At 38.2% G+C, this 12016-nt stretch overlaps 1 protein-coding gene across 2 annotated transcripts in view; it reads right to left on the bottom strand.

Moving 5' to 3' along the window:
• The window catches only part of HORMAD1 (HORMA domain containing 1), a 34085-nt gene that overhangs the window by 15323 nt on the left and 6746 nt on the right, over positions 1-12016 (bottom strand). For both annotated transcript variants that reach the window (XM_060201740.1, XM_060201741.1), the window contains exons 6-7: positions 10382-10402; positions 9967-9993 (exon numbers count right to left, since the gene is read on the bottom strand). In XM_060201740.1, the coding sequence (XP_060057723.1) occupies positions 9967-9993; positions 10382-10402 (48 nt within the window). The remainder of the gene's footprint in view (positions 1-9966; positions 9994-10381; positions 10403-12016) is intronic.

Below are 12016 nucleotides of genomic sequence, written 5' to 3'. Positions count from 1 at the left end.
TTAAAATTTATCAAATACACTGTTTTTCTTTTTGATAGGTCAGAGAGAAATTGAGAGGACATCTTCAGTACTGCTTCACTACTCATAATGCTTCTCCCCTGAAGGTGGGGGCCAAGGACTTGAACCCAGGTCCTTATGCATGGTAATGTGTAAACTCAGAACTAAGTGTGCTGTTTGCTTCCTGGCCCCGAAATTTATTTATTATTTTTTCTGCCATGTTAATGTTTATTGGTTGATTGAAACTTTGAAATCCCAATATTCTGCATGATTTAGGATTTGGAGCTTAAGTCTTGGAAAGATATTCTCCTACTCATTGCAATGTAAGTTATATATACTAGAGGGAAGAGATTTACTAACAGGCAGGTACATCACAGAGATTTATCAAGGAAGGCAGTATATCTTTTTTTTTTTAAAGATTTTTAAAAAATAGTTACTTATTTAATCCTTTTTTTGTTGCCCTTATTTTTATTGTTATAGTTATTATTGTTGTCATTGTTGTTGGACAGGACAGAGAGAAATAGAGCGAGAAGGGGAAGACAGAGAGGTGGAGAGAAAGACATGTGCAGACCTGCTTCAATGCCTGTGAAGCGACTCCCCTGCAGGTGGGGAGCCAGGGGCTCGAACCAGGATCCTTAGCCGGTCCTTGCACTTAACCTGCTGCTCTATCGCCAGAATCTCGACTGAATCAACTCTTATGTGACCTTGTACTTCAGCAGAATGGCTAAGAACAATACTAAATATTTCCTATTCTTTTTAAAAAAAATTATTTATTAATGAGGAAGATAAGAGAGAGAACCAGACATCACTCTGCCACATGTGCTGCCGGGGATCGAACTCAGGACCTCATGCTTGAAAGTCCAAAGCTTTATCACAGTGACACCTCCCGGACCACCATCTTTGCTATTCTATAAACAAAAGGTAATCATACAAGCCTTCCTTTTTTATTTTTATTTTTTTTGCGTCTAGGGTTATTGCTGGGGCTTGGTGCCTGCACCATGAATCCACTGCTCCTAGAGGCTACTTTGCCTCCTTTTATTGCCCTTGTTGTTTTATCCTTGTTGTGGTTATTATTATCGCTGTTACTGATGTCGTTGTTGATGGATAGGGCAGTGGAGAGAGGAGGGGAAGACAGAGAGGGGAAGAGAAAGATAGACACCTGCTGACCTGTTTCACCGATTGTGAAGCAACCCCCCTGCAGGTGGGGAGCCGGGGGCTTGAACCGGGATCCTTACTCCCATCCATGCGCTTTGTGCCTTGTGCATGCACTTAACCCACTGTGCTACAGCCCAACCCCCATAAGTCTTCCTTTTTAAATATTTGTGTTTATTTATTATTGGATAGAGACAGAGAGAAATTGATAGGGGAGGGAGAGATAGAGAGGGAGAGAGACAGAGAGATACCTGCAACTGTACTTCACCACTCATGAAGCTTCCCACCTGCAGGTGGGGACCAGGGGCTTGAACTTGGGTCCTTGCACACTGCAATGTGTGCACTTAACCAGGCGTGCCACCTCCTGGTGCCTTCATATAAGCCTTCTTCTTTTTGATTAATTAATTTTTTAAATATTTATTTATTTATCATGTATTCCCTTTTGTTGCCCTTCTTGTTTTATTGTTGTAGTTATTACTGATGCCGTCGTTGGATAGGACAGAGATACATGGAGAGAGGAAGAGAAGACAGAGAGGAGGAGAGAAAGACACCTACAGTCCTGCTTCACCGCTTGTGAAGTAACTCTCCTGCAGGTGGGGAGCAAGGGCTCGAACCAGGTTTCTTATGCTAGTCCTTGCGCTTTGCGCCACCTGCACTTAACCCACTGTGCTACCGCCCGACTCCCCATATAAGCCTTGTTAAGTCCAACTAATCAGAGGGTTGAAAATAGTTCCCACCTACCTAATAACGAACTTAAAAGTGGAGTCTCTTCCCATAACCATTATGCTATCCACCTCTGCCCATAAAATGTTTATACACCAAAAATCGAGAAAGCCTTTGACAAACTACAACATCCCTTTATGGTCAAAACACTACAAAAAATGGGAATAGATGGAAAATTCCTGAAGATAGTGGAGTCTATATATAGCAAACCTACAGCCAGCATCATACTCAATGGTGAAAAACTGGAAGCATTTCCACTCAGAACTCAGATCAGGTACTAGACAGGGCTGCCCACTATCACCATTACTATTCAACATAGTGTTGGAAGTTCTTGCCATAGCAATCAGGCAGGAGCAAGGAATTAAAGGGATACAGATTGGAAAAGAAGAAGTCAAACTCTCCCTATATGCAGATGACATGATAGTATACACAGAAAAACCTAAGGAATCCAACAAGAAGCTTTTGGAAATCATCAGGCAATACAGTAAGGTGTCAGGCTACAAAATTAACATTCAAAAGTCAGTGGCATTCCTCTATGCAAACACTAAGCTAGAAGAAGTTGAAATCCAGAAATCAATTCCTTTTACTATAGCAACTAAAACAATAAAATATCTAGGAGTAAACCTAACCAAAGAAGTGAAAGACTTGTATACTGAAAATTATGAGTCACTACTCAAGGAAATTGAAAAAGACACAAAGAAGTGGAAAGATATTCCATGTTCATGGGCTGGTAGAATTAACATCGTCAAAATGAATATACTACCCAGAGCCATCTACAAATTTAATGCTATCCTCATCAAGATCCCAAGCACATTTTTTTGGAGAATAGAACAAATGCTACAAATGTCTATCTGGAACCAGAAAAGACCTAGAATTGCCAAAACAGTCTTGAGAAACAAGAACAGAACCGGAGGCATCACACTCCCCGATCTCAAATTGTATTATAGGGCCATTGTCATCAAAGCTGCTTGGTACTGGAACATGAATAGACACACTGACCAGTGGAATAGAATTGAGAGCCCAGAAATGAGGCCCCATACCTATGGACATCTAATCTTTGACAAAGGGGCTCAGACTATTAAATGGGGAAAGCAGAGTCTCTTCAACAAATGGTGTTGGAAACAATGGGTTGAAACATGCAGAAGAATGAAACTGAACCACTGTATTTTACCAAATACAAAAGTAAATTCCAAGTGGATCAAGGACTTGGATGTTAGACCACAAACTATCAGATTCTTAGAAGAAAATATTGGCAGAACTCTTTTCCGCATAAATTTTAAAGACATCTTCAATGAAACGAATCCAATTACAAAGAAGACTAAGGCAAGTATAAACCTATGGGACTACATCAAATTAAAAAGCTTCTTCACAGCAAAAGAAACCACTACCCAAACCAAGAGACCCCTCACAGAATGGGAGAAGATCTTTACATGCCATACATCAGACAAGAGTTTAATAACCAACATATATAAAGAACTTGCCAGACTCAACAAGACAACAAATAGCCCCATCCAAAAATGGGGGGAGGACATGGACAGAATATTCACCACAGAAGAGATCCAAAAGGCCGAGAAATACATGAAAAAATGCTCCAAGTCTCTGATTGTCAGAGAAATGCAAATAAAGACAACAATGAGATACCACTTCACTCCTGTGAGAATGTCATACATCAGAAAAGGTAACAGCAGCAAATGCTGGAGAGGTTGTGCGGTCAAAGGAACCCTCCTGCACTGGTGGGAATGTCAATTGGTCCAACCTCTGTGGAGAACAGTCTGGAGAACTCTCCGAAGGCTAGAAATGGACCTACCCTATGACCCTGCAATTCCTCTCCTGGGGCTATATCCTAAGGAACCCAACACATCCATCCAAAAAGATCTGTGTACACATATGTTCTTGGCAGCACAATTTGTAATAGCCAAAACCTGGAAGCAATCCAGGTGTCCAGCAACAGATGAGTGGCTGAGCAAGTTGTGGTATATATACACAATGGAATACTATTCAGCTGTAAAAAAAATGGTGACTTCACCATTTTCAGCCGATCTTGGATGGACCTTGAAAAATTCATGTTAAGTGAAATAAGTCAGAAACAGAAGGATGAATATGGGATGATCTCACTCTCAGGCCGAAGTTGAAAAACAAGATCAGAAAACAGAAGTAGAACCTGAAATGGAATTGGTGTATCGCACCAAAGTAAAAGATTCTGGGATGGGTGGGTGGGGAGAATACAGGTCCAAGAAGGATTCAGAGGACCTAGTGGAGGTTGTATTGTTATATGGAAAACTGGCATGTGTTATGCATGTATAAACTATTTTTTTCTTTTACTTATTTATGTATTTATTTATTCCTTTTTGTTATCCTTGTTTTATTGTAATTATTATTGATGTCGTCGTTGCTGGATAGGACAGAGAGAAATGGAGAGAAGAGGGGAAGATGGGGGGGAGGGGAGAGAGTTAGACACCTGCAGACCTGTTTCACCACCTGTGAAGTGACTCCCTTGCAGGTGGGGATCCAGGGGCTCAAACCGGCATCCTTAAGCTGGTTCTTGTGCTTTGCTGCCACCTGTGATTAACCCGCTGCGCTACAGCCTGAGTCCTGCGAAGTTTTTCTGTCTTCTCCTAGGAGTTGTATAGCTTTAGGTCTTTTTTTTTTGTTCATCTCTGGTTTTTTTTTTTTTATAATTTATTTCTTTATTGGGGAATTAATGTTTTATATTCAACAGTAAATACAATAGTTTGTACATGCATAACATTCCCCAGATTCCCATTTAACAATACAACCCCCACTATGTCATTCATCATCTTTCATGGTCCTGTATTCTCCCCACCCACCCACCCACCCCAGAGTCTTTTACTTTGGTGTAATACTCCAATTCCATTTCAGGTTCGACTTGTGTTTTCTTTTCTAATCTTGTTTTTCAACTTCAGCCTGAGAGTGAGATCATCCCATATTCATCCTTCAGTTTCTGACTTATTTCACTCAACATGATTTTTTCAAGGTCCATCCATGATTGGCTGAAAACGGTGAAGTCACCATTTTTTACAGCTGAGTAGTATTCCATTGTGTATATATACCACAACTTGCTCAGCCACTCATCTGTGGTTGGACACCTGGGTTGCTTCCAGGTTTTGGCTATTACAAATTGTGCTGCCAAGAACATATGTGTACACAGATCTTCTGAGAGTTCTCATGTCCAAACTATTGTACTTACTGTTGAATATAAAACATTAATTCCCCAATTAAAAAAAAAGTGGAGGGGAAAAAAAAAAGAGAAAACACAAGTAGAACCTGAACTGGAGTTGGTGTATTGCACCAAAGTAAAAGACTCTGGGGTTGTTGGAGGGGAAAGTACAGGTCCAAGAAGGATGACAAAGGACCTAGTGGGGGTTGTATTGTTATGTGGAAAACTGAGAAATTTTATGCATGTACTGTATTTAACTATTGCATTTACTGTTGAATGTAAAATATTAATCCCCCAATAAAGAAATTAAAAAAAGAAAAAAATTATGAGTTACTACTAAAAAGCATAGAAAAAGATACAAAGAAATGGAAGGTTATCCCATGCTTGTGTACTGGAAATCAGTACTGCTGAAATGACTGCTTTACCCAGAGTAATATACATATTTAATATACCCCCCCAACAAAAAGTCCCACTGGCATTCTTTAAGAGATTAGGGAAAAAAGCTATAAAACCTTATTTGGAACTAGAAAAGGCCCAGATTTGCTAGAACAATTCTGAGAAAAAAAGAACAGATGTAGAGGCATCACAATTCCCACTTCCAGTTATATTGCAGGGCTATTGTAATAAAAACTGCATGATACACAAATACAGATAGATGAATCAATGGAATACAACAGAAAAGCCCAGAAATAAGTCCTTACCCCCATGGACAACTAATTTATGACATAATGGCCCAGAACACACATATACATACATATTTTTTAAATATACATTTATTTTCAGTTTTGATCCAGTCAGAAAGAAATTGAGAAGAAAGGAGGGAGATAGAAAGAGAAAGAGAGATACCTGCAGCACTGCTTCACTGCTCATGAAGCTTACCCCCGCAGGTGGGGGTCAGGGGATCATGTCCTTGTGCATTGTAATGCATGTACTCTACCAGGTATGCTACCATCTAGCTCTCACCCAGAGCATTTAATGAAGAAAGAGGGATCTTTTCAATAAATGGTAGTGGGAAAATAGGATTAAAACTTGCAAAAGAATGAAACAGGATCACATGTCACAAAAGCCAATTCCAAATGGATTAAAGACTTGGACATTAGACCATAAACCATAAAATGTGTAAGAAAAGAAATACTGGTAAAACACTGCATGATGTCTGTTTCAGAAATGTCTTTTTCTAGTCCAAGAGCAAGGATAATAAAAGCAAAAAAATAAGCCAGTAGAACTTTGTAAAACTGAAAAGCTTCGAACCATCACCAAAACAGAGACACCCTACTGATAGTCCTACTGCATGGCAGATCTTTTCACAAGCTATACCAAACAAATGACTAATAAACAAACTACATAAAGAGCTCACAAGATTAAGCAACAACAACAACAACAAAAACATTTATTATTTTGAACTAGACATTGATCAGGTTTGGCTTGTGTATGGGGAATTGAACGTAGGATTTTGGAGGAACCTCCGGCAAGAAAGGCTTTTGCATAACTATTACGCTATCTCCTGTGTCAAAAGCAACCCCATTAAAAAAGGAGAGATCGGGAGTCGGGCGGTAGCACTGCAGGTTAAGTGCACGTGGCGCAAAGCACAAGGACTGGCGTCAGGATCCTGGTTCGAGCCCCTGGCTCCCCACCTGCAGGGGAGTCTCTTCACAGGCAGTGAAGCAGGTCTGCAGATGTCTATCTTTCTCTCCCCCTCTGTCTTCCCCTCCTCTCTCCATTTCTCTCTGACCTATCCAACAATGACATCAACAACAACAACAACAACAACAATAATAACTACAACAACAATAAAAACAAGGGCAACAAAAAGAAAATAAATATTTAAAAAAATTTTAAAAGTGGGAGATAACATGAACAAAATCTTCACCAAAGAAGATACCCAGATGGCTAATAGGCCAATGGGAATAAAAAAAAAAGTTCAAAGTCACTGATTATAGAAGACTGCAAATAAAGACCATAATGAGACCATTTCACACTTTTGAGAATTCCGTAACACTAAAATAGACAGAAACAACAAATTCTGGCAAGGATGTGAGCAAAAAGGAACCTTCTACATTGCTGTGGGAAGGTAAATTGGTTGAAGCACTGTGGAAACCAGTCTGGAGTTTCCTCTGAACATTAGAAATGGATCTATCATATGAGCCATCAATTCCTCTCCTAGGCATCTATGCAAAGAACACAACAACACCCATCTGGATTCAGATTTATGCACACCTATGTTCATAGAAACACTATTTTTAAGAGCTCAAACTTAGAAACAACTCAGGGGCCAGGTGCTGGCACATCTGGTTAGGCACACACATTACAATGCACAAGGATCTAGGTTCAAGCCCCTGGTCCCCACCTTCAGGGGTAAAGCTTGACGAGTAGTGAAGCAGGGCTGCAGGCATCTGTATCTCTCTCTCTCTCCTACTTCCCTCTCAATTTCTGTCTCTCCCCCACCCCCCTAAAAAAACCCCAAATGCCCAACAACAGAGAGTGATTAAGAAGGTTGTGGGACATATACACAGTGTAATACTACTAAGCTGATGAAATCTTCTCTTTTTGCCCCATTTTGGAGGGAATTTGGAGGAATCACTAAGTGAGATAAGCCAGAAAGAGAAGGATGAACATTATATGACCTCACTCATAGGTGGAACTTAGGAAACGAAGAAAGGGAAAACACAGGGTGAAATTATTTCTGCTCTATTGTAGCAGACCTAACAGACTAAAATGGGGAGGTGGGAGGGAGGTGAGAGGACTTTGGGGACCCAGTGCACAATGGTAGTGGAAAGCCTGAATTAGTGGTGGGAAGGGTACATGAACATCTGTTACAGGGAAAACAGAAACTGCACTCATGTGTCAACAACTGTTTTGTAAATCATTATTCCTCTTAAAAGAGGGGAAAAGCAAACAAAGGACTCAGGATTAAAAAAAAAGAAAATAGGGCCTATCTCACTGGTGACTGAGAACACTGATTAAATTGGGTGCCTTATAAAATATTAACTTAATTAACTTAATAAAGTGCCTGGTATTTCAAGTACTCAATAAAAATAAATCAGTTTTTTTACTGAAAAAAAAGTGCAGTTATAAAACATCTGAAAGTAAGCCTTTCTGAACAGTTTCTGATCATTAATTTAGTCTTTGCCCATGGGACTTTCATAATCATCATGACTATATATTAAACATTAATTGCAGGTATGAGTTTTTAAGAAAAGATATTTCCTAGGTCTTCTTGAAATTCCAGTATGTACTGCTATCTTTACTTTTCAGTGCCCAGAAAGAGATAAACAGTCGTCTTTTAAAAATACTTCCCCCCATTACTGAATGAAACATTATATCATAACAACTATAGTATAGTGGTTAACTTAAGTCATAAATTTTTTTTTTAGTTCCAAATTCTGGTTCTATCACCCTGGTCTTAGACAAAAACACTGTATTTATAGAATGGAACTGGTAATGACATTTTGTGAGAAGATGGTGATAAATAAATGAGATAATACACTTAAAAACCCTGAGAACAAAACCTAAAGATAGTAAGCACTGAACAAATCCCTCCTTGTTTCTTTTTATCCTTTTTTTCTCTTTCTCATTTCTTGTAATCTTTTTCCTTTGTCAGGTGAACAGATGGATGTGAGTAGTTTAAGATGAATATTATCACCTAGGGGGTGAATTTCTTATTTTCCTTAAACTCAACTCCTTTAAAATTCCATAAAAACAATATTGTAAAGAATAAGAAGTCAGGAGATTTAGGACTTTTTTTTATTGGCTTGTCTTTATAACCTAGGACCGGACACATAACCTCTCTTGTGGTTAAGTGTATTCATATGCTTAGAGATAGTAATATATGTCCTGTATTGCATCAAAAGTATCTTTTAAAATTTATTTATTTATTTATTTAATTTATTATTTGACATAAAGGAACACAGAGAGAAAAACTAGAGCACCAATCTGGCATATGGTGGTCCTGGGTTCTGAACCCAGAGCCTCAGGTATGAGAGTCAAAACATTCTACCATCTGAGTCATCTCCCCAGTCTTATTAGTTTTTAATTATGTATGTATTTTGGATAGAGACAGAGAGAAACTGAAAGGGAGTGGGGAAACAGAGAGGGAGAGACACCTGCAGTACTGCTTCACTGCTTCTGAAGCTTCTTCCCCCTGCAGGTAGGGACTGGACTTGAACCTGGTTCCTGGCGCACTGTGATACACACACTCAGTCAGGTGCACCACCAGCTGGCCCCTTCCAGTCTTTTTTTAACACTACTCATTTTGAATACAGACAGAGAAATTAAGAGGGGAGGTAGAGAGGGAGAGAAACAGAAACTTGCAGCACTGCTTCATCACTTGTGAAGCTTTCCCCCCTATGGGGGGCGATTGGGGCTTGATCCTGGGGTCCTGGGGTCCTTGAGCACTTTGATGTGTAGTTCAACAAGGACACCACCACCTGCCCCTCTCCCTTTTTCTTTTTGGCATTGGAGCCTCACATATTTTCTTTTCCACTACTACTGGGCCAACCATTTATCTTTTTTTTTTTTTTTTTCCAACCATTTATCTTTTCAGAGAGAGAAAAACTAACACAATAGAGACACAATAGTACTGCTCCACCATCTGTAGAGCTTTCCCTGACACCAAAATGCCGCCGTGTGATATTGGGGTTCAAACCTGGGGCCTCCCACATTATAATGGGTGTATTGCCAGCTGAGCTATTTCCCAGTCCTAATAATAAAAGGTATAACATTCATACGTGAAAAAATATATATGAAAGTGTATTAATTTAAACATACTTGAAACACAACTTATATTATAAATTTGTGCTATTTTTAGATGTTAGTTATACTTTTACTGTTTTATTATAGAAATAATGATTTATAAGACAATTGTTTTCACATGGGCACAATTTCACATATTTCTTTAGTCATTTAAGCATACTTACCTGAGGGTCTTCTGGATTGGTGTACACCTATTGAAAATGATGTACAATTAAGTCATATAAAGCTAAGAATTCACAAAGAAAGAAATTAGATAGTCTAAATTATCAAACTCAGCAAAACAAAAATAAAACATTGTGCTGGGAAGGTTGCCCCATAGGTGAAGTACATGTTTTGCATGCATGAAGCTCCCAGTTCTGTTCATAGCACCGCATATAACTGACTGAGTAGCGCTCTGGTCTTTCTCTCATAAAAATGAATGAATGGACAAAATCTTTTAAAAACACAATAGAATCCACCATAATATTAATGCTTTTACTCCTCTCACCACTGAGTTCATCAATTATCATAATCAACTGATGGTTTTAGTGTTATTAAAAGGCGAAATCTGATAGTCTTAGAAAAAATTTAAATACTTACAGCTAGAACAACCATCCTTAGCTGAAATACAACAAAGAACAAAACCTTACTTTTATTATATTAATTTTTTATAATGGAGCATAGGAGTTCTCTGTCTTATTTCAACAGTTATTCTTATTAAGAAACAATCCTGCAGAAAATGGTCTATATGATGCATATAAATCAGTTGTACAGACATCCTTCTCTATTCCATGAAATATTTGTAGCTGACTTACTGAAGGTTGAAATTCATGCCACTGACTTAATCAAATAGGAGCATCACTGTCAGTTGTAAGGAAAACACTATATATTGTGAAATAACATGTTAAATCTTGTATGAGAAATGATTTTGAAAGAGAAAAAATAGGAAGGTTTGGGGCCTTCGTCAAATAACAAAGGGAAGACCTTTAGAGACTGTAGGAATAGAAAAAAAACCACAAAAACCAGAAAACTATTCACACAACTATTTATAGCCCAAATTCTAAGTTTTATCTTTGATTTGAAACTTTTCCCCACAACAAATCCATCAACAACTGCAACCAGTCCTACTGTCAGGTATATATTAAAAAAAATTTTTTTTCATTTTCTGCCTGATCTGAGTTGCCACTACTTTTCATCATTATTGTGAAAACTGGTAAAGGAATGTCCTCCTTAATTCTATCCATATCCCATTTCTGGTTTATTTATTTATTCATGAAGAAGATAGGTGGAGACAGAGAGAAAGAAGTAGACATCACTATGGTACATGTGCTACTGGGGATTGAACTCAGGACCTCATGCTTGACAGTCCAATGCTATATCCACTGTGCCACCTCCCAGACCATTGGTTTATTCTCTAAACAACCAGAGTGATTTCTCTTAATTTTATATGAAAATCGAATTAAGTTACATTTTTTACTCAGTACGTCCACATGGATTTTATTTATACATAAAATAAAAACTAACCTTCTACGAAGCTTTGAATGTTCTGGTCTTACATATCTCCTCAGGCTGATCTCATGCCACTCTTCCCAGTTCTGTTCACTGCACTCCAAATACACTACTGTTCATTCCTAGAACTCTCCAAACTGCCACTCTGTCAGGTGTTTTCATATTATAAAATCATTGCCAGCCAGGTTTCTCCTATTCCAGGTCTTAGCTTAAATAAATGTCCTTTCTCACAGACATTCCTCTGACTACCCAACTAATTTTACCCCACCTCTCCACTTCATAGTTCCTAACCTTTATTATTATTATTATTTTTTATTTTTTACCAGAGCACTGATCAGCTCTGGCTTATGGTGGATTGAACCTGGGGCTTTGGAGCCTTAGGCATGAGAGTCTCTTTGCATAACCATTATACTATCTACCTCTACCCCTTGTTCCTAAAAATGTTAGTATCACTTAACATTAATAGAAATAATGTGATTTACTTGCTTTATTGACTTTCCCCATGGAAAAAAAGGCCCTTATCCCAGCTTTTACTTCAAATTCTGTATTCTTGATATACAGAGATAATTAACATTTAATCAGTATTAGATATTTAATATCTTAATGAGAGAAGTTAGTGGTCATGGATACAATTTTATCTTTTTCATTATTTTATTTAGCTCTGAACATATTTATATAGGCTTATATGAACATGTGTTAACAAGTATACAAAAAAGCTTATTGTCT

The sequence above is a fragment of the Erinaceus europaeus genome, chromosome 11 (assembly GCF_950295315.1).
Source record: "Erinaceus europaeus chromosome 11, mEriEur2.1, whole genome shotgun sequence".
NCBI classification, from domain to species: Eukaryota; Metazoa; Chordata; class Mammalia; order Eulipotyphla; family Erinaceidae; genus Erinaceus; species Erinaceus europaeus.
This window is presented reverse-complemented; position numbering and strand designations above follow the sequence as displayed.